The 27,484-nt window shown below is 28.7% G+C and overlaps 2 protein-coding genes across 2 annotated transcripts; both read left to right on the forward strand.

Moving 5' to 3' along the window:
• The first annotated feature begins 7,039 nt into the window (after positions 1 to 7,039).
• Positions 7,040 to 9,107, forward strand: LOC123206408 (probable serine/threonine-protein kinase PBL12). Its single transcript, XM_044623596.1, has 5 exons — positions 7,040 to 7,635; positions 7,747 to 7,882; positions 7,963 to 8,099; positions 8,190 to 8,313; positions 8,401 to 9,107. The coding sequence occupies exons 1-5, from the start codon at positions 7,237 to 7,239 to the stop codon at positions 8,964 to 8,966; spliced, it is 1,362 nt and encodes a 453-aa protein (XP_044479531.1). The 5' UTR covers positions 7,040 to 7,236; the 3' UTR covers positions 8,967 to 9,107.
• Positions 9,108 to 19,696: 10,589 nt separating this feature from the next.
• LOC123206412 (copper transporter 5.1-like) lies at positions 19,697 to 20,396 on the forward strand. Its single transcript, XM_044623600.1, has one exon. It carries the CDS (start codon positions 19,812 to 19,814, stop codon positions 20,235 to 20,237), a length of 426 nt encoding a protein of 141 aa, XP_044479535.1. The 5' UTR covers positions 19,697 to 19,811; the 3' UTR covers positions 20,238 to 20,396.
• The last annotated feature ends 7,088 nt before the right edge of the window (positions 20,397 to 27,484 follow it).

Genomic DNA, 27,484 nt, shown 5'->3' on the forward strand with positions numbered 1-27,484 from the left:
GACAGTAATCAAATGTCTTCGTCCAATGATGAAAATGGCATCTTCATCATTAGACTTTTTCTAGTTTTTTATGCCAAAAAAAGGGAGAGAGAGAGAAGCTGATAGGTGACGACGTTGGAAAAAAAAGGGAGAAAAAGAAAAAAAACTAAAAAAAAAATGTAATATTTCAAAGTTTAATTATAAGAAAAAATTATTAGTTTTTCAAATTTAAAAGAGGAATGAATAATATTTTATTATTTTTAATATATTACTAGTTAAATATCAATTTTATCTCTCTAAAATTTAATTAATTTTATTAATTTTAATAATTTAAAAATAAATTTTTAAATTTTTAATAATTAACATATATCAATATAATTAACTTTGGGTGAGAATAAGTCCTTTGGCCATTATTCGTTTGCGTTTGATAGTTTTCAGAATCTTTACGTGGGCATGATGTCAATGAGTTGGTTCTCAAAATTTCCCAACAAATTACAGTAAGTTGCCATATTTTAGACGAGGGAAATAACATCCTAAAAATAACATACAGGATTAAGGGAGATGTGAACAAAGTTTATGGATAATATATTAGTTTTTGGATAATATTATACGTATTTATTTTAGATATATATATATATTATCATATGATTAAATATTATTTTATTTTTAATTTAAAATTATTTAATTACATAATAATATATATGAATATATATATAATTTTATTGCCAATTTTTCAGGTTATTGTTGAACTAACAATTACATAAAAATCAATTATTTATGATATTGAATTGAGGATCGAAACGGTTCTACATCTGCATGAATAAACAATAAATAAGAAAGCCCAGGGATGATCTCTCCTCTATTTTTAAGGCTACAGAAAACGGCCCAACATGCCCTTATCCCCGCTGAACTTTTATTTTTTTAATATTAGTCATGTTATTATATAATTAAATAATTTTAAATTAAAGATAAAAAATATTTAATTATATAATAATATATTATTATTTATATATAAAATTATATATATTATTTATATATATTATTTTATTATTAATATTTTAGTTTCTCATAATATTAATAATAATTTTTTATTATTTTCTAATTTTCAATAATATTAATAAATATTTTTAGATTCTTTATGTAATAATAATTAATTAATATTTTTTAAATAATAGATTTTTAAAAAAATTGTAAGCAGTGTCATGTTAGGTCGAATTAGCTCACAAATTGAAATTCATAGTCATAGGCATAACCTACGACAGTAGTAGATTGTGTCTACACAAACAAGACCAAAAAAGTGGGGTTTGGATCGATCCAATCCCCTTGGCACCTTTACTAATGTTCTAAAATTAATTTCAATTTTTAATATTTAGAAAATAAATCTATAATTAAAAATTAAAATATTTTATTTCTCTTGCCAAAGAGTAAGTCTATCAATAGGCACATTGGTATGATAGATTATAAGAAAAATTATTTCTCTTATACTCGTTTAAATCATTTTTTCATTTATTTTTATATTTTTGTCAATTATTATATTTCTTTTCTCAAATTTATATTGAAATGATAGTAATTCAAATGAATTTAATTAAAGGAAAGGAAAGGAAAGAAATGAGAGAAAAACAAAAACAAAAAAAGCAAAAAAAGGAATTTGTAGCTCATGATTCAAGGTTCCAATAAAATGGTTTGGTGAGTTATGAATAGTTTTAGATAAAAGCAAAATTAGTGAAAGAGAACATATGCATGCATGCTACGAACTATAATGGGGCATTTTACATTACACTGTCTATAGTAGGACACGTCTATAGTATAACACATTTGTAGTAGAATATAGACCCGCAATAAGGTCCACTCTAGTAGAATATGCTTGTAGTATAGCACAATTCGGATTTAGAAATGGTATAATGAGAGAAAGGAAGAGAGCTCGAGTTTAAAAAAGTGTCAAATCCCTATAATAAGCTTTTAGAAAGTATCAAATGGAGACCAGATAGGACAAAGTGTGGCCCAAATAGTAATTGATGAACTAAATTATCCTTTCGATTCCTTGATGAGGCTATGATGTGAGATTGAAACTCGAGGGTGATTTAGAACATGAAAGAAGATAGTTTACTTAATTCTTTCCTTTTACTAAGTGTTCTTATCTTTCACTTTCTTTTATTTCATGATTGTACGTACGGATGACCAAGGTAGCTATGAGGCAGAGTTAGGTCAATGAAGATAGATACAGGCTAGGGCTGGTTACCTATAGTTTTTGTTACATGTATATGAGATTGTTGATTTTTGGCAAGGTTTTAAAAGCCGGACCGGACCGGCCGGTTCAACCAAATGGACCGTGAACCGGTTACTGTAGCGATTTTTAAACAGGAAAAACCGTTTATGTTAAATTTTCGGATTGAACCGCGGTTGAACCGGTGGTTCATTAGCGGTTCGCGGTCAATCCGGTTCACAACTGTAGAAAAGCTCAGTATAAAATTTTCTCCAGCTTCAGTCCTACGTTGCCGTCAAATTCGTTGCTCCAGTTTTGGGTTACCGTCGACATCTTTTCTCTAATTTTTCTGCATAGTAGTGAGATCTTCTGCGTTGTCGCTGACAACATTGATTCAGTTTTGTGTTTGACTGACTTTCATAATGCAACTGCAAGCTTGAAAGTTGAAACAATGGAGGAACCATGGTTCAGTCAAAAGAGTTGGTATTTGAAAACTATTAATTAATGGGCGTTCTGGTAGTAGGTATAGGTGGAGATGGGGAGGTGGAAACATGTGCTTGAGAAACAAGCGAGCTGTCAGAGCGAGACGCTTATTGTAATGGACATTTCTTAGGAAGTTACCCTCTGATGGAGAACAGCTCACGACATACTAACATAACCCTCTGTGACCCTATTGCCTATATATACCTTCTTTACATTTCTCATCTTTATCAGAGCCAATCTTTCATAGCTCCTTCTATTTCTTTATACTGTTTATCAAAGTGGAAGTGTGCTGGTTGGTTAATTTTATATTTTATTTAATGTATATATTAGATTTTTAATTTGTTTGAGTGTTTAATAATTAATAGTATATGTATTTATAGAATTGAATTTGCTTAATGCATATATTTTGTTTTGATGCAAAATTAATTGTTATTACTTATTAAATTTATTTTTAATAATGCATATATTTTGTTAAGTATGAAAACTGAAAAATATGTATAATATAAAATTTAATGTATAAAATACATGTAATTAATAATTAGATATAATATTTTTAAATTTTTATATAAAATTTTAATTCCGGTCCAACCGATCGGTTTAAACGGTCCAACCGGTCTGACCGAAACCAATACTTAAAACGGTTTTTATCCCGATCCGGTTTTGAAAACCTTGATTTTTGGCTCTATTCAAATAGTTGTATAGTTGTATCTAAGGATATGTACATGATTACTCCATGATCTCATATATTTTTAGATGAGTTTTCATATGAGATATATACATCTTTTATTCACTTCCAGATTTTCAGTTTTCTTATAATAATTTCATAACGCTTTTAGCAACGAGTTTATTTTAAATTTTGTTTTAAAATAAACGCTTAAGATATTAATTCATAATATTTTTTCTCTGAAAAATAACATTTCTGGGGAGAGATGTTACAAAATCTAGATACTATGCTTTGAAATTTATCCGCTCAATCAATCTGAACATCTTTCCACTTAAAAAAATAAAAACATTTAGGATTCATTAGGAGGAGTTAAAGTTGTCCACGGAACTGAATTTTAACATATCATAAACAGTTATGTGTTAGGGTTTTTTTGGAATGATTAATGGTATTTCAATGAATAATTAGTTGGACTTTCAATTTTGAAAAGATATTTCAAGATAGATACTATTCTACCAATAAAATTACGTGTATTTATTTTATATATATAAATAAATATATATTTATATATATTATTATATAAATAAATCATTTTAAAATAAAAATAAAATAATATTCAATAATATAATAATAATAATAATAAATATATATTAATTTATGTACTTAAAATAATAAAATTATATAATAATTTATATATAATTAATAATATATTATTTTATAATTAAATATTATTTTATTTTTAATTTTTAATTATGTAATTATATAATAATACATAATTGATTATGTTTTCAAGCATGTTAAAATATTATCCATTTACGTTACATCAATTAAAACACGTGATTTTTTTTCACACGAAATATATAGCTGGCATGAAATCTATTTTAATTGTGCCTAAATTCTTATTCACTGAACCTTCTCTGGTGGAAATAGTAAGAACCGAAACTAAGAAACCTAATTACCCAATATTCTTTGATATTCATATAATAATATTTATTGTACCTCTCTTCCGAACTTTGAGCCAAGTCATGTATGATGTATATATTTCTAGCACGTTTTACCACTTGAACAAAATGAAAAACCCTCCAAATCAGACCGTACGTGTATATATAAATGTACATATAATTTAATTCAAATTATAAAATTAGATTAAATTAATTAAAAATTATAGTTTAATTTTGTTTAATTTATATTAAAATTTTTTGAAAAATAGTCTTTAATTTAAATTATAGTTTAGATAATTTTTAAATCGAACTAAATTATAAATTGTATTTTTTAAAAATACATATTAATAAATATATTTAATAAAATTTTTTAATAAATAATTAGATTTATAATTAGATTTTTTTATATTTATTTTTTTATTATTTTATACATATATATTATATTTATATTTCATATTTATTTTACATATTTTATATAATATTTTAAAAAAAATAATTTTATTTAATAATATATCATTAAAAATAAATAATTATAATATATTTAAACCGCAATATAAACCAAACTAAATTATATTTATTTAATTTAATTTAAAAATATTTTATATTATTACTTTCTAATTTGATTTAAAAAAACTTTTAAACTACGCTACATTATATCGTATATATCTCTAGGGATCTAGTCAGACTCAACGTTGGTAAATTACGCCATGACTCGCCTCTCTATGAGTCCGTGAAACACTAAGGCTCTTAATTGAGAGGTGGCAAATACCCAGTTCAACAAAAAAAACAATCACAGGAATTTTGTTTGACCGGAAGAATGAAAAATTTTATTGAATGGAAATGGAATTGAGATATTTATTAGACTTTAATTAGGATTTTGATACACGAAATGATATGTGATTTTATATAAATTCTTTTTTTTTTTTAACGTGAAGCTTAATTAATGGGAAAACGGAATTAATGTTGAGATATTTATTAGACTTTAATTAATTTCATTAAGAAAAGCAAAGAATCCCAGTCCAAATTCTTGCAATGAGGTGACGCCTGTCTTTTCAAAGCTAACTAATTGAGATTAGCAATCGTGTTGATTTATCTGGCTGGCTGCTATGAAGAAGCTCATACTTAATTTAATTAATTAAATAATGGACGTTCAAACGGAGTTGTTATGTGTCACTAATTAACGGAACAGGAAATTGCGATTAATGGTCTTAATGACATCCTGAAATTTTGACCTCTAAATTATTAAAATTTTTTTGTAGGGGAACGTCTGATTTTAAACTTTTAAAGTATTAATTTTTTTAGAAAAATAATTTTAAATAAAATTAATAAAATATTATAATTTTTCATGATAGAGAAATTAAGTGGTTGCGAGTAGATTGATTTGTTCACCCCTAACTTTTGAACATTTTCAACAACATAAACTTCACTCTTCTCCATTTCTTCCTACCTCCATGGCATGGCCCAGGTAGAACTTCACAGTAAGTTTGAAGACAATTTTTAAATGGTCGAAAGACTATTTTTCATCCAAGTTTTAATCTAATCTTAAAGATATATTTGTGATATTTTAAAAATTCAAACTCTCAATTATAAATTAACTTTTATTAGAATTTTCTATTATAAACAAAAGAAAAGATTATTTTATCATCATCTTAAAACCTAACAAAATTTATACTATTTTCTTGTTTTAGTTTAAAAAAATGATAATTTTTTTTCATGATTAAGTTTAAAAAAATTTATTTTTCTTCTTTAGGGTTTCAAAATCTTATCTCCACTTTTCGGCAATTGACTCTGACCTACCCATCTTCTTCTTCTGCCATCGATGATAGATGCTAGTCCTTACTCATGTAATCCAATGACCTTTAACAGTTAAAAAGATAAGTCTTTCATCGTTTAAAAGATCTATATGATAATGAAGACATATCATCTTCATCATCATTTAGACAAATTAGACATACCCGTTTCATACTATAATGATATTTAACACTATGTTACATATGAGGAATTTTACATACCAATGATGATGTTCCAAAGAAGATTACCAGTCCCAGAAATTTGTTTTTGAATTATGCACTATAGCTTGATAAGGTCAAATTATTCTAGAAGATATACTGTACAACATAGAGTTTCGTGCTGTTGTTTCCTTCCACACATATTTATGTAGTACAGTCATCGGATTTATAGAGAAATTAATTTGTACTTTCCAGTTGGTGAAATCTGATCCTGACATTTTACCACCAGAATAATTCAAAACGTCTGATCATAGATATTTTCAACTCATACAACCAAATAAAAATTGTTTTGTCCTCACCATCTCGAAAGCATATTATTGAATACAGAATTCGGAAGACGTAGGATTAGACTTCGAATTAATAAAGAGTCGAGTCGGCGTGATCCTGATTTTATTTAATCAATATGGAGACTGTGCTGAAGGTGTACTAGACAATTACGTAGATGGCAATTAAAATAAAATATAAACAATTAAATTAGTTGATTTAGGTGGTTTAGATTCAATTATTAATCCTCTTTTTCAGCTTTTTCTAATAGTGAAAAAGTCAATAGGGACTCATCAAGAGCCATTCTCTAACTCATCCATTTTTCAAGTCACAATTTAAAAAAAAATCATTTAAGAATAATTTTCCCATATAGATAATTGAACCATGCTTGTATAATAGACTTTATAAAAATTATACTTATTTATTTTGAGTATATATATATATATGATGATATATATAAGTATATGTCAATTTACATATCTAAAGTAGGTATAAACAGTCTTGCTCATGGATGGTTTACAGGGAATAAATCATCAAACAAGCAACCATAAGTCATTGGGAGGAGTTCTCTATAAATATGCAAAGTGATGTTGTAGTAGGTAAGTGTGAAAGTTTCATCCTGTGAGCAGCTTCTCCAAATCCCCAGAAACTTTTAATTATTTCATATTTTTTTGAGTTTTGTTTAATTGATGCAAGATGACCCTGAAGAAGATAACATGGAAATCTGTCATCTTCACTTGTTCAAGGAGCAAGAGCTCCCCGCTGCCAGAATCCGATATCATCGATAAACAAGCTGTGAAACAATTAGCTTCATTTCAGAGGCTCTCTCTCTCGGATTTAAGCAATCCCAGTTCACCACTTTCTGCCGATGATTTATCCAATTCTGTGATTGGCTCAAAGCTTCATGTATTCACACTGGCGGAGCTGAGAATAGTGACATCCAATTTCTCCAGGAGTAATATGCTTGGAGAAGGCGGGTTCGGACCCGTGTACAAGGGATTTGTTGATGACAAGATGAAGCCGGGGTTGAAGGCTCAGCCCGTTGCTGTTAAGGCTCTGGACTTGGATGGATTGCAAGGCCACAAAGAATGGATGGTAACTTAAATTAACTTAAATTTTTTTAAATAAAACTGTTTAAAGTGATGAGATACAAACAAATGTGCTTAATTCAAGGGTAGTAATGGCTTTGTTTTACTGTTTTTATAGGCAGAAATAATATTTCTTGGACAACTGAGGCATCGTCATCTTGTTAAGTTGATAGGATACTGCTGGGAGGATGAACACAGGCTATTGGTCTATGAATACATGGAGAGAGGCAGCTTGGAAAATCAACTCTTCAGAAGTATATCTTCCTCTCCTTAATGCGTTTTATGTCTCCTTGAAGTATTGTTTTTGTATACATATTGTGCTACTTTGTCCCAGGATATTCAGCAGCCTTGCCATGGTTAACCCGGATGAAAATAGCTCTAGGGGCTGCCAAGGGCCTAGCCTTTTTACACGAAGAAGATAAACCAGTGATATACCGAGACTTCAAAACATCAAATATTTTATTGGATTCTGTAAGCACTCGATTTATCAGTAATCGAACTCTCTTTGTTGTCATCTGTTATGTCATTTTGATAACTTCTAATTTATTTGGCTCTTTGCAGGATTACACTGCGAAACTCTCAGATTTTGGGCTTGCAAAAGATGGTCCAGAGGGAGGAGAAACTCATGTGATAACACGAGTAATGGGCACACAAGGTTATGCTGCCCCAGAGTATGTAATGACTGGTAATGTTAATCTCTCATGATCTCAATCTTTTCTTATTAAAAATCATTGAACATGAAGCCTAATCCAATTCAATATCCTTATTCCAGGTCATTTGACGATGATGAGCGATGTTTATAGTTTTGGAGTAGTTTTGTTAGAGTTGTTGACTGGTAAACGGGCAATGGATAACACTCGCCCGGGTCGCAAACAAAGCCTTGTGGAATGGGCAAAGCCTTTAATGAAGGAGCCAAGGAAGCTTGACAAGTTAATGGACCCTAGACTTGAAGGGCAATATTCTGCCAGAGGAGCTCAAAAGGCAGTGGCATTGGCTTACAAATGCTTGAGCCACAACCCAAAGTCAAGACCTTCAATGAGTGAAGTGGTCAAACTGTTAGAGTCCCTTCAGGACTTGGAAGATTCATTTGTTGTACCATTTGTGTATGTTGTGCCTAATGAAAATGATAGCAAGGAGTATTTTTCAAATGGGAAAGAAATAAAAAGAGGAGAAAAGGATTCTAGGGAAGAAAATGGACAGGAAAATCATCTCGGTTGGAGACATCGGATCAAGCTACCAATGTCGATGATAACTCGATCAAATTCTAGTTTGTACAAAAAAATTGTACAAACTCTAAACTCTCCCAATCACCACAAGGGAAAAGACAAGGATGAGTAAGACAACTCATCCACATTTTTACTTTCAAAATTACTAAATCAGTATATAGGAATTACAACAAGTGTTTATGAAATTTACGTTGATTTGATTATTAATATTCAGTATGTGAATAGGTTATTTTGTATACGTCACAAGGTTTAAAGAGTATCAAGATGTTTATAAGAAATATTATCAAAAAAGATTTGAATTCTTATTTTCATATTTGTAATCTCATTTCTTTACCATTCAAACTACCTTTTGAAAACAACATCTGTTCCAACAAATGCTTATAAAATTTAAGTTGATTGATTATTAATATTAATATTATTTTAATATTCAAATAAATTGTTTTTTATATACCACAAGACTTAAACAATGTCAAGATTTTTATAAAAATATTGTCAGAAAAAGATTTGAACCCTTATTTTCATACTTAAAATTGTATTTCGTTATCACTCAGATTATTTATTTACGGCATCGTCTATTCTCTGCGGATAAATGAAAATGCAAGTGAATCTGTCAATGGACAATGAAAACTGTTGCAAATTTCGGTGGTTATATCTAAGAAATTGAAACTAAGAATAGACAGGAACCTAACGTACATGCATGGCAACTTCATTTTGATTCCTTTTTTTTTTTTTTTAATAATAATTTTGCGAATGGACAAACACCTACCATTTGTCACAATCAAAGGCAGAATTCTAACCATTAAGAAGACATTCATGAAGCAACTTGATTTTGATTATTATTTACATAATGGCTAGAAAATTAGGAATTTCAACAACTGCTCGCTGGTAAATTATCTTCTTCTCGCCAACATTCAAATTGATAACTTAAAACTCAAACTACTTGTGTGGGCAAGTACGTAGTTTAAGCTTTTTTCAAAGGTTTGGTAAATTATCTTCTTTTTTGTAGACTTAAAGACACCAACTATTTGGATTATTTGGAGAAGACTCTTTTAGAAGCTTCTTTTAAAAAAATAATAATAGTTTGACGAAAGGCTTACATGTATTATGGATTATATTATATATAATATGATTGGATACATATACAATGTGATATGAGACATAACTCGGGCTATGAATATGAGATATTCCTACATAAATCACATAATTCTAAATATAATTACATTTAAATTCTCTTCTAAATTAACTAGATGGTAAACATAGATATCAATGTTTTACGATATGTATCAAAGATATATTAAATTAATATAATATAACAGATATATCGTAAGATATGATACATATTATTGATACATTTTTTAGAGAAAATGACGATGTTATAAAGGTAAATATGAAAAATTTTACATTTTAAATTGTATTTATGATATTTTTTAAAATAATGACGTGCTAATTAAATTTTTTATTATTTTATTTTTTAAAAGTCATATTATATGATACGATCCGATACTTGATATACGATATAAATAATTAGGTTTTTGATATACAAAATGATATGTGATTCGACTACTATAATGAAAAGTGTTAGTAAACTCCTAATGAGTAAATACATGTACTATTCGTGTTTCTATATTAATCGTGTATTAAACACGTTCAAAGGAATTTTTGAATCCAAAACGTATTAAACGCGTTTTTTACGTCCTTCCCGTATTAAACATGAATTATATACAGTATTTTTGAATTTTTGACTAAACTTAAAGTACAAAATTGTCCCTTCTATTTTTAATTATTTACAAAAATGCCACCATTATTAAAAAAAACCCAACAACATTTTTTTCTTAATTCTCAGTCCAAATTTTATATTTTCCTCCCCTATGACTTGTACAAAGATTTACTCTGATCTGAAGTTTGAAATCAAAGCTGATTAATTTATTTGTTTTTCCCAACTGGGTGGTATGTTATTTATTGTATAAAGAATTTTGATTATATATTATACTATATTAGGTTTTATAGTTAATTAAATACTTTACATTTGAATTTTTATATTGATTTTTAATAAAAGATTCGAGAAAAGTACTAAAATTATTATGAGATTATTGTATTTTTAGAAACGTATTATTAACAATATGTCATATTATACCAATACATACACATTTCATACTTTTTTCGTATGCAAATTTTAGAGTTGTTTTACAAACATATTTTTTATTATTCATTGTATTATACTTATATTATTCACATACCTTTTTTTAGTTCCCGTATTTACTAACCAGGAGTAAACTAAACGTTTGAGTGAAAAATTGGATGTTAGAATTTCTAATTTCTTGATGAAAATAATTGTGCATGGAAGATATTTCTTCTACTTTTTTCTTTCCTCTAAAAAAACAAACAATTGTTTGTGGATGGTAAATCAAATGAGCCATCATTAAGTTGATTAAGATACAGAAAGGAGAATATATAAAAATAGCATCTAGCCCTACCAGGCTTATGACAAATAAAAACTTTTCTCCACTGCTTTACTTTTAATATGACAAATTTTATGTTACTTTATAACTTGTATTGCTCTCACTATCACCTTTATAATGCAATAAGTGAAGCTAGATTTTTTCTTCTTTTTCAATCAGACGATTCCAAACCCAAACAACTTCTTCAATCGAAAACAAATAAATAGCTTGAAAATCCCCAAGATTCTGTAAGTTCATGAGAGAAGACTAGGAAAAGGGCACACATCACCCAAAAAAATTATGGCCAAAGGACTTACTCCCACCCAACTTTTAGTCAAGACCCAATCACCCACCCGCAAGGTTTTAAAAACCGAAAAAATGATTACAATATTTGATAAAATTTAATAAAATTAATATATATATATAAATCATTATTATGTTTAGTTAGAGATAATAAAAAAATATTAATATATTATTCTACTTAAATATTATTGGGTATAATTATTTTTAAATATATTTCAGATTATTTGTTATTTTAATTAAAAATAAGGGTGTTTTAGTTTTAAAAAATTAACAAATAAAAATAAAATTATAATAAATCAGTGTTACTTTGATAAATTTTTAATACTTAAGATAGATGTGATAAACAAATTATCATTTATATTATCTGTTATATCACTATTTGTAATGTAAGATTACTATAATTTTTTATTATTGAAAAACTAAATAAAATAATATAAATAATAAATAATATATTATCAAGATAATTTTTCTTTACCGCAAACCAAACGACCTATATATATTACTAAATTATCATAAGTTCGGTTGTTAAGGTTATATATAAGATTAGAATTTTCACATCATCTCAGTTTTTACCAAAATAAATATAAGTATTTGATTGGTTGCTTATAACAGTCAAATAAAAATGTGAGATGATTTTCAAAAGGATTGATGTAATGCATACAATTGAAATATTTTGAAATATAGAAAATAATATTTAGACTTCGAAATTTTGAATACTTACTACTTATTAATCCAAAGTTTTTACAAATTAGTAATGAGAAAATTTTTAAAATTTTTTGTTGAACTTGCCAAAGGAAAGCTTAAAGAAAAGGTTGGTTCTCCAACAAGAACTTACAATCTATCTATAACATATATTTTGAGTTATTGCAATTAACAGAATGGTTACAAATTTTGCATTTTTTGCAAGAATTGTTGAACTTTGCACACGAATATCTTGACTTTGTAGGCAAATATTTTAGCTGTATAAGAAATCTTGGCTTTGATTTTGAATATTTTGATATTTTACAGCTTTGTAGGAGCTTTGTGGGCGAATATTTTCACCATCTTGCTTTCACCTTTTGCAAGAAACATACTTTAGGTAAATAATTTGCATTTTGCTTTCTTTTATTTTTTGCAAGAAATATGTTTTCCTTTTTTCAAACTTGTTTGGGGAATCTTAGTCATATTTTGCTCTTATTTCTCTTACTTTTGCTTGTAGGATGGTCGAGTCGAGTGGATGTCACATTCTTTAATTAATTTTGAGATTGATTTGACCAAATGGATATCATTTGGATAAGTTCAAATGGTGAAAGACTTTTGCATAACTTTTTCAACGTCAAATATTCATTAAATCTTTGAGAATCCATAAGAATTCTGAACTTGATATCTTTTTTGAGTAATTGTTTGCACCAACATCTTGAGCTATTAGTTTTTGGGTTATCTGTCTTGATTGGATTTTTTTGAAGATATCAGAGGATTCCTAAGCAATCATCCTCATTGCTTTGACCATGTTGACTAAAGAGTTTGATCATTCATTGTTTGATTTTTCATCATCCTATAATTGGGACAACAAATTTTTTAATTAAAGTTTAAGCTCTTCTTTTGATTGGTCTCTGGCAAGGGAGATGAAATCGTTTGATTTGTTTTGTAAAAATTTTACAATTTCTAGGGTGATCGCATTTAGTATTTAAGGAGGGTTTAATAAATATGATTGAATTTTTCTTTGGTTAGATAGAAATGATCATATTTTTCCCACCATTTGACTTTAAACTTTCTTTTTAATTGTGAATTTGGGTGTTTAAACCAATAATTTCATAATCTCATAAACAAATCCATGATAGATCGGATCTAGACAAGAAATAAAGGGTTGGTGGAAAATGAGTTTCTTCTTGGGAACACTTGAAGTTTGATTTTAAAAAATTGAAAAACTATTAGATAGATTATGAGAAGATTTTTGGTATGATAAATACTCTCCACCATTGGATAAATCAATATGAGAATTTGAATATTGTATTTCTTTTGAAATAAATCATCCAGGAGTTTCTGAATTGATCATTTGGATAAAACAAAATATAAAACCAGACATTTTGATATTCCTAATATGTATAACTAGAGGGTCAAACATTTAAAAGAATTTTTTAGGTTTTGCAAGATATTTGCCTTAATAAGAAAGATTGAACTTTCATAATATGTAGACATGAATGAGTTATGAAATCAGGATTTTCTTTGCTTTGATAATGTTTGAATTCACAAGACCCAATATGAATTCATAAAACTTGTGTGTTTTTCATCAATCACCTGGGATGTAATGAAATCTTTTTGAGAAAATATTTTTTTATTAAAACTTTTGGATCTTCATTTTGAAATTCATCTTGCATAATCAGGACGACTATTTATGCTTTTTTTGAAAAATATTTTTGTTTTGGTCTTGGAGTTTTTAGAGGAATTGTAATAGTTTCAATTTCTTTGTTTCTGGAAAGAGCAATTTCAGTTTTTTTTCAAATCTTTAAAAAAAAAATTTCCATATTTTGAAAAATATTTAGATTTGTAATAACAATTTTTTCAAACTATTCTGGAATATTTTCTTTTTTGTTGTTAATATTTTTTATTCCAATGATGGCTAAAGCCACTTTTAGAGTTTGCATGAACTAATTCACCATCGATTGATTGTATCTCATTTTTAGAGCTCATGAAAGAGCTTGTTGAGGCAATTACTTTTGCTTTTGATCTCTTCTTTGCTCTTCTTAGGAAAAATAATTTAAAAATAAAATACTTTGCTTTAATTCATGAAGGATTATAAAATTTTCATAATATATATCAATAATTATTTTGAAAAATAAAAGTCTAGGATGGAAAATCGCCTATCCTGATTCTTTTGAGGACAAAAGAAAATAACGTCGTTTTCGAATCTTCAAGTGATAGAAGGAAGATAATTCCCTTCGAACTTTTACTTACCTTCTCCTTAACATTTCCATTCAAGCATTACATACTTCAACTTCTCAACATTCTTCCTCATATTGATCACACCTCAACAATGTTGAGAATATACGGTTGACATATTATGTTGATATATCAAAATATGGTTGTCATGAGATTTAAATGACATGTAAATGGATGGAAAACATTGTTATGATTCCAAGATATTGGTTAAATTGAGTTATAATGCAAAATTTTGGCAAAACTAGTAAGTTTTGTCGAACCATATTTGATGGAATGACCATTCCAAGGATAGGAATGGCCGATCCATAACAAATAATGGTTAAACATCATCACGATAAAATGCTCGTCCCAAGGACAGATATGACCATTCCTATCATGTAGACTATAGCTTATGAAGAATGTTCATATTGAAGTGTATTGTGTGATTGTTAATATAGGAATTGATAAAACAGTCAGGAGTGAAACCAAAGTGAACGTTCAAATTAAAAGAAAGTGAATGCCTTTATCCAAGTTGTGAACAACATTTTTTAACCATGAATATGTATAATCATTCCATAGGAGAGAACATTCTTTTTCATAAGTTATTCCACTAGTTTAAGGGATATTATAGGTATGTAGTATTACCGAGACATGTCTAAGATAGTACATGCAGTAGGTCATGAATCATGAACATGTGTATGAATGGCAAAAGCAAAAAGTAAGCTTAAGATAAGTTTAATAAGGGGTTTGAATACAAGTTCATAGTTTCTGGGAAAACATATTAAAGTATTTATGCATCTTATAATACATGTGTGGGATTCAATCCCAGAAAATGTAAATGTTTTTTGACACCTATGAATACATGTTTTCTCATAAAGTATTTTCATATATGTTTTCTAAGAAAGTTGTTGCGAGGGTAAGCTTATAAGATTTTTTTATACTCATGCCCTCAGTAGGGCATAACCCTCAATCGTGGCAATCTATTATGCTTGTGTGTAAGGAAAAATGGACTACATATTTATATTACTCATGTAGTCAGGGTGTCAAATCATTGCCTTAACCTAGACCAATCGGCACAAACATATTCAATTATTAGAAAATTGTTGTTTTTTGAGAAATCCTTTCACCAAAAGTTTTCTAATGATTTTTTATCATGCATTACATTACATGTCATCCTAGTTTAAGTCCAAATGTGTACCATAAATGACAAATTTTGATTTACAAATGTGAATGAACACTTGTTCATGGTGGAGAATGATTATTCATTCGTGAGATTGAAGATGATTAATAATGAACCGTGCTATACTTTAGCACGGGTATTCATCACGATCTAAATCTACATAGTAGGAATGGTCGTGCCTATCCTTGGGATAAACATTCCATTCACGACTGATAAGCCTAATTTTACCTAGGGATGGCCATCCCTATTCTTGGAAGGGTCATTCCAATAAGGAGTGAAGAAATTGACTAGTTTTCATCAAAATTCTCAATGTAGTTTGATATTGGGTGAAAAAATATTATTTATGTCATAAAAGGTGGAAAAAATGTTTTTATGCTAAACTATGGGTGGACAATGTGGTTTACTTTTTTTTTTTTTTAATATCACGTAAATAATGAATTGAAATAAGTCACAAGTTGTACTACAAGTTTCATTGTTGAGCTATATTTATTGCATCATCATTTCTATTTATTAACAAAATTGCCACAAAATGTTTTCATAGTTTAAAATTTGATCAATATTTTTTTGGTAATTCAGGAGGCAAAGCTTGAAAAACGAAAAAAGGGATATAGATTAAGGAGTTTAGACGCTTCTAAAATCATATTATAAAATCTCTTAAAGGTTAAGAGGGACTTCAAAAAACATAAAGAAAATGTCTACAAAGGCAAGCCTCTTTTTTGTAATCCAATTTGCTTCATAATTTGTTTCTCAAATAGAACGAGGAATGTTTATATTTCAGTTTAATGAAAGCATTCTCTATATGGTAGAAATAAGACCGGTATTATGACCCAAACTAGAATCTTTGCTAAGAATGATATCAACAATATCTTTGCAATCAAACTCTATCTAAAGACTAGGTAGACAACACATCCAAGCAAACTTGAGTCCATGACAAATAACCCACAACTCTACAGCAAGGGGTACGCAAAATTCTAGTGACACCATAAAACCACCCATAAATTTACCTTTGTTATCTCTAATCATCTCGACAGCAAAAACACAACATGTAACCATGTTAACAATAACATCCACATTAAGTTTATACTATCTTGCTAGAGGAAGTGTCTATGTGTCATTATGGGACAACACATGACTGTTAGGTAAATTTTTTGAAGAAATGCTCTAAGCTTCCAAGATTCCAACCACTTACTTACGAAACTGAAAAGGGCTATCATTTGGCCTTAAGAAATCTAGGTTGTAAAAATCTTGGTTTCTCTAAAATCATTGTGAGTAAGTAGTGAAATAATATGTAATATCCCAATTGGAACAGGTTTGAGTCGTAAACAATAATTAATAACGTTCTAAGGTTATTTGAGATAAAAAACCAAGATTTTTGATTGAGACAAATAAGGTTCAACTAGAAGAACATGGCACGATAACAATCTCTAAGCACGTGAATGTCATTTTCAACCTCACAACTACATGAAGGGTAGGAATTAGTATTAAAAAGGCCTAATTTGAACTTTCTCTCATTTGTAAGCAATCTGCCATTTCTGAAACGCCATGGGAAAATCTGCATTCTCTCTTGTACTTTGAGTTGCCAAATATTTCTCCAAAGTTCATCTTAAGATGTCAAATCAAAATTCATCAATGTGTTGTAAGTCAATTAACTAAGAATTGACCATTTTTAGATGGAAGTCAAACACATCGATCCTCAAGATCTCTGTCAAAGGGAAGAGAAAACAAGGACAAGAGGAAGCAGACACCTGCTAGCCAAAGATGCTTGAAAATATTCCTATTCGAATTCCAATTCCCAATTTTATCAATCATATCACAAACTTTAGCACTTCCTAGTGTGTGTGAAATCTGAGATGTGCACAAAGAAACGAGAGGGCCGATATTAGCTCGCCAACAATGGTCATCCCAAAAGCCCACGTAATGGCCATTTCCAATATTCCAATTACAACAAGGCTGCATAAGAGGATATACCGACCAAAATGCCTTCAATGATTACATACCCATTTCAGTCAAAATAACATTAACTCATAATTATTAGTCTAAACATTGATGAAGCAACTTAAACGTCCATCTTAAAGTCACTTATTATAATTTCTTTTAAATTAATAATATCCTCATATGTTTTAATTAATTTATAATTTATCATAAGACTTCTTACTCCATGAAAATTGAATGAGTTTTTTTTAAAAAAAAAAAAACTATATAATAAAACTATACGTACTGATAATGAAACCTAGGTTTGGACATAACTTTTAAATTTCATAATAAAACCCTAATAAAATCATAAAACAGTAAAACTATATATATTGATAATAAATATTAATTTAAATATCAATAATAATTGTCATTATATGATTAGATCGTTTTAATTTTTGAAATAAAGATAAAATAATACTTAATTATATAGTTAAAAAAACAATAATTATTAGGGTGTAAAAGTAAAAAAATAATTTTACTATTTATTAATTTTGAAAATAAAAACAACAACTTGCTATCATACTCAAACATTTTAAGTGTAAAAATTTACTTCTTAAAAAGTTTTGTTGCATTCTATTAAATTCTTTAGGGGCGTAATGTCATTTTTGAATCTATTAAGGGTCAAACAATATTTCAAAAATGTTTAAAAGACTCCCAAAATTTTTTCAAATTATGAATAAACAATTTTCATAAAGATACTTAATATTTTCAAAATTTGTGTTTACCTCTTAATATACGATTATACAACAAAAACCCCCTTACCTATAGAAAAAGATGAAAAATGAGTAAAAGTGAGAAGAAAAAGAAATAAATAGTTTCTTTTATAACTTTAATTTTTAAAAGATTATCTTTAATTTTAATTAATTTAAGGTAATATGATAATTTTGAAAAATAAAACAATATAAATAAAATAATAATTTTATTTTTTAATATTATTATTTTATTAAGAAATTTTAATTTTGAAGAGAAAAAAAATATTATTTACACTTAATTTTAAATAAAATAATATTATTTATACTAATTATGGATAAAAAGTGTTGTAAGTATAAATCTTAATAATAATAAAATTATTTTTTTATTTTTTTGAGATATTTTACTGTAATTTGTTACTATAAGATGGTCAAACGACTCTTTCTCATCCAAGTTTAAATATGTTTTTAAAGTCATATTAGTAAAGTTTGAAAAGCTAAAAGTCACATCTATCCATTTAAAATTTCAGTTAGAGTTAAAGGTAAAATTGTTGATTAATAAAAATTTTTAAAAACTAAAGTTTTATTATATTTGCCCCTTTCAGTTTAAAAATCTTATAATTTTCTCTCATTTAAAGTTTGAAAAATCAACATTTTCCCCTAGGTTTGCAAACCATTATAAGAGACGGTTGTCTCTGACTGCGTTAGCTCTCTCTTTTGGCTTAAATTTTCTTATCAATCATATTCCAACCACCGACGAAACTTATTTCCTTTGACAAAGATGAAATCATCTTCGTTAAAATGTCTTCGTTCTAGACGAAGACGACGTAGTCATTTGAGACCTTCGACAATTATCTTTGTCAGAAGAAATATGTTTCATCGATGGTTAAGATATGACTAGTAAGGAGAGTTACATCGAGAAGGAGAGCCGATACGATAGGAGACAACGAAGTTCATCATCTCCGATGACGATTTGCAAACCTTAAAAGAGAAATATTAATTTTTCAAACTTTGAATAGAGAGAATTATGAAATTTTTAAACTGAAAAGAAAAAGATAATAAAACTTTGTTTTTTAAATTTTTTTGTTAACTAACAATTTTATCTTTAATACTAACTAAGATTTTAAATAAATAGATTAGATTTTTAGTTTTTTTTAATTTTATAAATATGACTTTAAAAATATACATAAACTTATATGAAATATAGTCCTTTATGCCATATAAGATATAGATTTTAAACCAACTGTTGTACAAACCAGGACCCTGAAACCGTAACTAAGATAACTTGAAAATGAAAGGGCACTGTCCTAAAAAACCAAAAAACAAATGCATGTCATAAATAGTACACTGTACTACATCAAACAGAAGCGACAAAAAGTTGTACCGGCTCTAGATCAAGCATCTTAATTTTATCGAACTCTCAGCTACTTCTCCTGAAACTAACTCTCTCTCTCTCTCTCTCTAACAGAGCGAAGATGATGCACATGACTTTCTACTGGGGGCGCAGCGTCACCCTCCTATTCGACTCATGGCAAACCGATTCGTGGCTGAGTTACGGTTTGACCCTTTTGGCCTGCTTTGTCGTCTCCGGTTTTTATCAGTACCTGGAGGACAAACGGAGGCGCGTCACCCAGATCGGGGCGAAGAAACCTGCAGATATGGAGGTGCCGCTGCTCCAGAAGAAGATCTCTGGAAAGTTATCGGTGGGGAGGATTACCGGGACAGTGCTGTTTGGGGTCAACTCCGGGTTGGGATATCTTTTGATGCTGGCGGTGATGTCGTTTAATGGAGGTGTGTTCTTGGCCATCGTGGCGGGGCTTACGGTTGGATACCTCGTTTTTGGGAGTGGGGAGACTGAGGACGTTGGTGTAGCTGTTGATAATCCTTGTGCTTGTGCTTAGTTTCAATTGGGTCTTTTAATTTGTATTGTTGTTTGCTTGATTACTGGTTAATTGAATTTGTCGTAATTGTGAATTCTGTGTTTTCTTTGATCTGTATATCGTTGCTAAAGTGTGATTGTCACAAGGAAATCAAAATTTGAAATCTTAATTTGGGTTTTAGATTTTGTTTTTGTTTCTTGTTTGGCACAAACAACTAATTAATGTGGTGAGATTTCTAAGGGAAGGATGATTAATTGAAGAAGATGAAGTTAAAGCGATGGTGGCTGAGTAGAATTTATGTTGCGTAGCGTGTAAGGCGGTCAACTGAACCTTTCGGCTTACGGAGACTGGTTGTTGGGACCATTTTAATCTAATCAAGGAGTCATGAGCTAACCACTTGTCTTACAGGGACTGGTTGTTGGGACCATTTTGATCTAATCAAGGAGTCATGAGCTAACCACCGGTCTTACCATATGATGTTTTGATTGGTAATGGCAAGGACTTATTCCCATCCAAAACATCCCCTTTAAACTATAAAAATCTCAAATACTTATTTATAAAAAGTTAAATTTGTTAGTTTTACAGATAAAATCGTCATTTTATTTATATTATTAAAAATAAATTAAAATTTAATCTCGTTTTTCTCCTCAAAACACTAAAAATTAAAAGTTTGTTCCCAAGGTTAAGTTTTAAAAAATAAAAGTTCCTTCTCTAGAGTTTAATTTTCAATCCCTCATCATCAGTGATAAAGATTCCCTGACATATTACCATGTTTCTGTTGTCTCTCTCCCCTTCTCTGGAACATCGACTGACAAAGATCTCGTCTGGAAAGACAAACAACTTTGTCTTCCTGAAGCTCTTTGTCTCCCCGATTTTATTCGATGCGAATCGAGCATCTAGCTAAGAGGAGAGAGATCACTAGAGGGAGAGAAAGTTTTGGGGATGGAGAGAACACGATAATTGCATCGGAGTTTGAAAACTAAATCCTTAAGGGGAAAATGTCATTTTTTAAAACTTGGTCTATAGGAAAAATAATTAGTTTGTAAGGTTTAGGGTGGGTGGAAAAAGAAATAAAATTTTAAAGAATTAAGGTTCTGTTAACTATAACTATCTATAGGTGGGTAAATGAGATTTTCAAAATTAAGAGGTGAGAACTTAAGATAAAATGATACTTTGGGTGGAAAATAGTCCTTTGGCCATTGGTAAATTGGAAAGTGAAAAGATGTCACTGACAGAGTTTATACATAGTTTGGTTACAAATTTTTAAAAGAGTTTATGTCTTACTATAAGATTGTTTTTCTGTCTATCCATAACTCACTGGTTATATCAATAGTGAGGGGTTAAATTTGAGTTGTATAAATAGCAACGGATCAATCTTGAGCAAACATAGTAATTACGAGTAATGAAGCAATAGTGGTTTATGGAACGGTACGCAAAATAAGTGTATTTCATTAGTGGTTGTTGAATTTTAGGAAACTAATTTTGTAATCATAGAAAACTACTCTTTAGTGTCAAGTTACTATTTGTTAATTGTTATTTGTTGGAGTGGTCTTTGAGGGTCAATTTCGAGTAAGGCTTTCGATTGTATAACAATTCCTCCTAGTTATGGGAATGCGATGACAATGGTAAAACTTCTATAGTGCACAACTTAACTCCATTTGGAAGGTTAAGATTTCAACTAGCTTGATGGCATTGGGTGGTGAGTATTTGATGTGTTAACTCTTGAAAAATTCATGAATGTGACATTGATACATCGTGGCCAAAAGACTTATTCCCAACCAAGGTTTTGTTAAACTCTTATCTGTTAAGTTTTGAAAACTTAAATATCTATTTGTCTGTTAAATTTTATTGTTACTGTCAGAGGTAAAAATGTCATTTAGAAATTTTATTTTAAAAAATAAAAATTTATCCCCTCTTTCCCACATTAGTTTTGAAAACTAACAATTTTTTCTTAACTTAGATTTAAAAAGTTACTTTTTCACCCCTATCCTTTAGGGTTTCCATATTTTAGTGTTAACAACCGCTTCCTCTCAAAATTCAAGATATTGCACTTATACCATAAAAAATTTTTCCTCTTTTTTCAATAACTATTCTTTTCGACACATCATTAACCCCACCACCAGCACCCTTTCTCCCTCTTTGGTGGTTTTTTGACTTGAAAATCACTCCGAATGTAACCAAAATGGTTCACACAAATTTGTGCATCTATCGCATAGATCTGTGCATTAGTCGTCGCATAGATCTATGTGTTGGCTAACACACAAATTGGTTGGACTTCGTGCGCACAAACTGACCATATGCATGTCAATTAACACATAGATCCGTATTTTGGGTGGTTTTTGCACCAAAAAACCATTGATGAGGGAGAAAAAGGTATTGGTGGTGAGGTTAACAACACATTAAAGTAAATCTCTGAGAAGAACAGTCATCAGAAAGAGAGAGTTTTTTAAGGATGTAAGTACAATATTTTGAACTTTAATAGTGGTGGCTATTAACCCTAAAATATGGAAATCCTAGTTAGTGAAGGTGAAAAAGTAATTTTTTAAAATTAAAATAGAAGAAAATTGTTAGTTTTTAAAATTAAAGTGAAAAAAAAGGATAATTATTTTCTTCAAATAAAATTTTTAAATAACGTTTTTATTTTTGACAATAATAATAAAATTTAATAGATAGATAAGTATTTAAATTTTTAAAATTTACGTGAAAAGAGTTTAGTGGGCACTAAATAAATATTAGAGGGAAATAAGTCTTTTGGCCCTACATTGTTCTCGTTGTAAAGATTCGTTAACGGCCTGACTGGTGTCAAAACTTTTGCCAAGAAAGGTTGCAAGTTCTGTTTCGTTAGTCACTTGGCCGTTGGCAAGGGCGATTATTAGAGCCTGATATCGTCACTCATTATATGCCAGTTAGATCAAGATCCTAAGAGAATGACAAAAGCAGCGCTGTGCATGTTGGGCTACACCAAACCGGCTTTGACGTAACCGACCATGCTTGTAGGTTTTGCGGGCAAGGCTGGCTTGCAAAATAGCTAAGGTCCACAGCACAGTCCTATTTATATAGGGGTCGTGTCATGTCATGTCGACCATCAAACCTTGTGGTGGGCTACGCATGTAAATATATTTAAAAAATAATTTAAAATTTCATCTTGTACTCCTATGACTTAACATACAAAGTTTAAAAATAAAATTTTTTCATATAAAATTGCAAACTAAAATCAAATTAATATATTTAACTTGACGTGTCAATAAGCTGCCCTTCACATGCCCTGCTGTGCTAGCAGGTTAGACTGTGTCAAAGTTGCTACAATGCAAGCTTTGTGGGCCTAATCGGCCTACCAGCGAATGAAGGCCTGCGACACGACTTATACTGTGGCAGGACATGCCATGTAACGGGTCGACATGTAGGGATGATAATTTGGGTCTGATTTTAGGAATTTTGACTCTCTCCAACCCTAACAGGAAGGGGATTTCCTAATAAAAATGGAGAAAAGAACCGGAACAGGGATGAAAAAAATCTCCACAATCAGAGACGGGCCGGGGATGGGGATACATGTGTCCCTTCCCCTCCCCGACCCTATCTCCGTCCCTTTATATTAATATATTTATTTAAAATACTAATATATTTTTATAGTTTTAAATTATTTATGTTTTTCAAATTTATTTAGATTTTTGTTGTGTATATTAAAGGAGTTAATATATTATATTTATGATATTTGAAATAGTAGATTAATTTTAATTTTCCTTAATTTTGTTATTTAATATATTTATATTGTATTTACAAGGTAAAAAGAATATATTTTTTTTGCGAGTACGGGGAGGGGATTTTTCCCTGCGGGGATGGGGAGAAGATTTTTCTTTGCGGGGAGAGGACGAGGAATCATTTTCATCCTCGTAGTGGGGACGAGGATTGATATCCCTTACAGGGACAAAGACGGGGATTGAGATCCCCTCCCCGCCCCTCCCCATTGTCATCCCTAGTTTTGATAGTACAGTTGACACTAGAGATATTAATAGATTTAGTAGATTGTGTCTCATGACAGAAAGTATAAAATAAATGACCTCATATTATTTTTAACCATGCTAGAATATCGAATGAGTCACCTTACTGATTAATAATTTTTAGAAAATAATCAATATTAATATAATTATAAAACTCACTATTATTAAACTTTAACTTACCTATTGTTTATTTTTATGCAATACAGACCATAAACATGACTTTCATTTAGATGAACCATTTGAACTTATCTTTGGTTCAGAAGTATGTGATGTCCTTTTATATTTATTTTCATAAATATTGTACATCTTAGGTAAAAAATCATGAATATGTTATATTTTATAAGATAAACATTCTAACAAATTTTCACTTATAGTTTATAATAAATTTGTGCTCCCAATAATTTTGCCTGAAGGTCTAGAACAACGACATCAACAAATAGTAAAGGTGTTTCTTTCTAATATTTTTTAAATGTTTTCTCCATTTGTCTTGTAATATCCTAAAAAACATTATAATACTTATATTTTGTAAGAACATCGTTAATTTCTACCATAGGTTTAGAAAAAAAATCTACCATAAAGCATAATATTAAATAAATGTTGGGATAATACACACCTGAACATTGATAAGTGGTCATTTTTAGAGGTCTTAACATGTTCATTAGAGCATTAGACATGTCTCAATCATATTCATTCGAAAAATTGTGTTCTCGAAATCTTTTGGTTGTATATCGAAAATTTGTGTTATAATTATTTCATATTTTTTACATTCATTCAACCATATGTTGAATTCCATCTAGTTATAACATCAATTTTTATTTTTATTTTTTTGTCTTAACCTATTTGTTTATACATTTCATGGTATGTTTATATGTGTGATAGGGATAATGACATGTCTAATTCTTCCTATTCGATTTTTCGCTAAACTCAAACTATCTTGACTTATTAAATTCATGATATGACATATGTATTTAATATAAAATAATTTTATGCAAATAATAAATTTAAATGATTCATTATCAGTTCAACTACTTTATTATTATTTTTAGCATTATTTATTGTAATTGTAAAAATAGAGTTATTAATTTTACATTTATTAAAATTATCTAATAATGTTTAATGAATTGTAACACTAAAATGAGAATATTCTAATGACCTAAATGCAATAACTTTTTTGTACAACTACCAATTATAATTAATCTAATAGACAGTTGTGCAAAGGTATTCTAAGTCTTTATTAAAAGAAATCCATAAATCAAAAGTAATAAAAATAACATCATTAAAATCAAATAATTCTACCAAAATTTTTAATTTGATCAGTGCATAATTTCTAAAAATGTCAGACCTAAGTATAGCCTAAAAATTCTTCTGAATGTCGGTTGAATACTATTTTATGTCATCTATTCTAAAATTTCATCATTCATCTTTAGCAAATGTAAAAGGTTGGTAAAAAACAATAACATATCTGACTATATAAGCTAAGAACAATATCACAAGGGTGTACATATATATATTTTTAATTTATTATGGACAAATAGATAATTTCATATATTTTGTTTCAAAAACTATTATATTTACCCCTACATATTTTTAAAATGCTTGTAGCTTCAATGGTTCATAATTTATTGCATTTTGTTTGATTTGTTTAGATGTAATTATCATTTTTAAATTATTAATAAAAATTTTGAAATTTTAAAAATTTCAAAAACATCCGTTAATTTTTTTTTCAAATTTCCAAAAATTTCCTAATTTCTTTATTAAAATCCCTACCACTTTAAACAATAATAGGTTATTGTTTAAACATATTATTATACTTTATTAACACTTTTGTCTATATTTGTAATAATAAATTTTTTTATAATGTTTAATTGAAATTAATATAAATTATGGGTACAAAAATTATTTAATAAAATTTTAGAGGCAAAGTGTTATTTAGCTTTAGGGTATTTTATTTTTCAACAATTTTATTGAAAAAATTAATATTTTTTTAACAAATTTAATAAATAGGTGAGAAAATAACTTTTTTAAACCAAAAATGTACAAAATTTTCATTTCATGAAACCTCAAATGGGAAATAGTCATTTGCCTAAAATATGCTAAACATGTAAACTTTCAAATACCCCCAAAGCTTTCAAAATTTTATATTTACCCTTTAAAATCACTAAAACCCCTATAAATTTAGAATCTTATAATTAGCCCATTGAATACACAAAACTTATAAAATTCATGAGATTTCACACTATTAGCAAATAAAATATGCTAAATATGTAAAATTTTATATACCCTAAATGTTCTAAATCTTATATTTATTCTCAAAATCTTTTAAAGCCCCACTAGCTTTTAAATCTTGTAATTAACCCTCAAAATATGCAAAACTTATAAAATTCTAAAGATTTTATGCTAAAGTTTAACATGCTCAACCTCTAAAAGGGCTAACATTTCCTTCGACTTCCGGATTTTGTTGATACACCCTTGAGTAGGTTGGTGAAAATTTCAACCCTTTATGAGGTTTAGTGTAATACACTAAACTTTTAGGAAAACTCTTAAATTGCATCGAACTCACGAAAATTCAAAAATATTGTCACTTTCTTCATAAGATACAACAACCCATCAACTTCAGGAAACAAAAAGAGTACATTTGGATCTTAATACAAAATTTAACAATACTTCTTTTTTTATTTATTTTTTATATTTTGTGAGATTTTAGATATGAAATTGTGAGATAGAAAAAAAACGATTGTTAAGGATGAAGGATGTTAGGGTTATAAATTAACAATTTAACTATATTGATACACATTTTGAATATATAAAAAAATACATATTTATATATATCATTATATGATTGGATATTATTTTATCGTTAATTTAAATCACTTAATTACATAATAATATACATAAATATATATTTATTTATATATTTAAAATGAATATACACACAAATATATGATTCATTGGACAGAATTCTTTGTCCTCATCATGTACCAACAATTGATAAATTAGAATTGGGTATATATCCTAAGTCTCATATTCCTTTGGATCATTGTTTTTATTCTTAATATGAAAATTATCAATCATCAAGATTAGGGCTGGATTCGAGCCGAGCCAGCTCGAGCTGGCTCGGGTTGGCTCGGTAATTTTTTTTAAATTTTTTTATACAAAATAACGTCGTTTTGATCCATATATATATACAAAACGGTGTCGTTTTGATATGAAAAACAAGCCGAACCGAGCCATAAACGAGCCGAGCCGAACGGAGCCGAGTTTAGCTTGAGT

Source organism: Mangifera indica, unplaced genomic scaffold (assembly GCF_011075055.1).
Source record: "Mangifera indica cultivar Alphonso unplaced genomic scaffold, CATAS_Mindica_2.1 Un_0035, whole genome shotgun sequence".
Taxonomy (NCBI): domain Eukaryota; kingdom Viridiplantae; phylum Streptophyta; class Magnoliopsida; order Sapindales; family Anacardiaceae; genus Mangifera; species Mangifera indica.

What these genes read in the sequence shown, in the direction of transcription:
- LOC123206412 (XM_044623600.1), top strand. Translation starts at nt 19,812, where the DNA reads ATGATGCACATGACTTTCTACTGGGGGCGCAGCGTCACCCTCCTATTC.
- LOC123206408 (XM_044623596.1), top strand. Translation starts at nt 7,237, where the DNA reads ATGACCCTGAAGAAGATAACATGGAAATCTGTCATCTTCACTTGTTCA. An exon ending in AAGGCCACAAAGAATGGATG is followed by an intron (nt 7,636 to 7,746) that starts GTAACTTAAATT and finishes CTGTTTTTATAG; the next exon opens with GCAGAAATAATATTTCTTGG. An exon ending in CAAATATTTTATTGGATTCT is followed by an intron (nt 8,100 to 8,189) that starts GTAAGCACTCGA and finishes GGCTCTTTGCAG; the next exon opens with GATTACACTGCGAAACTCTC.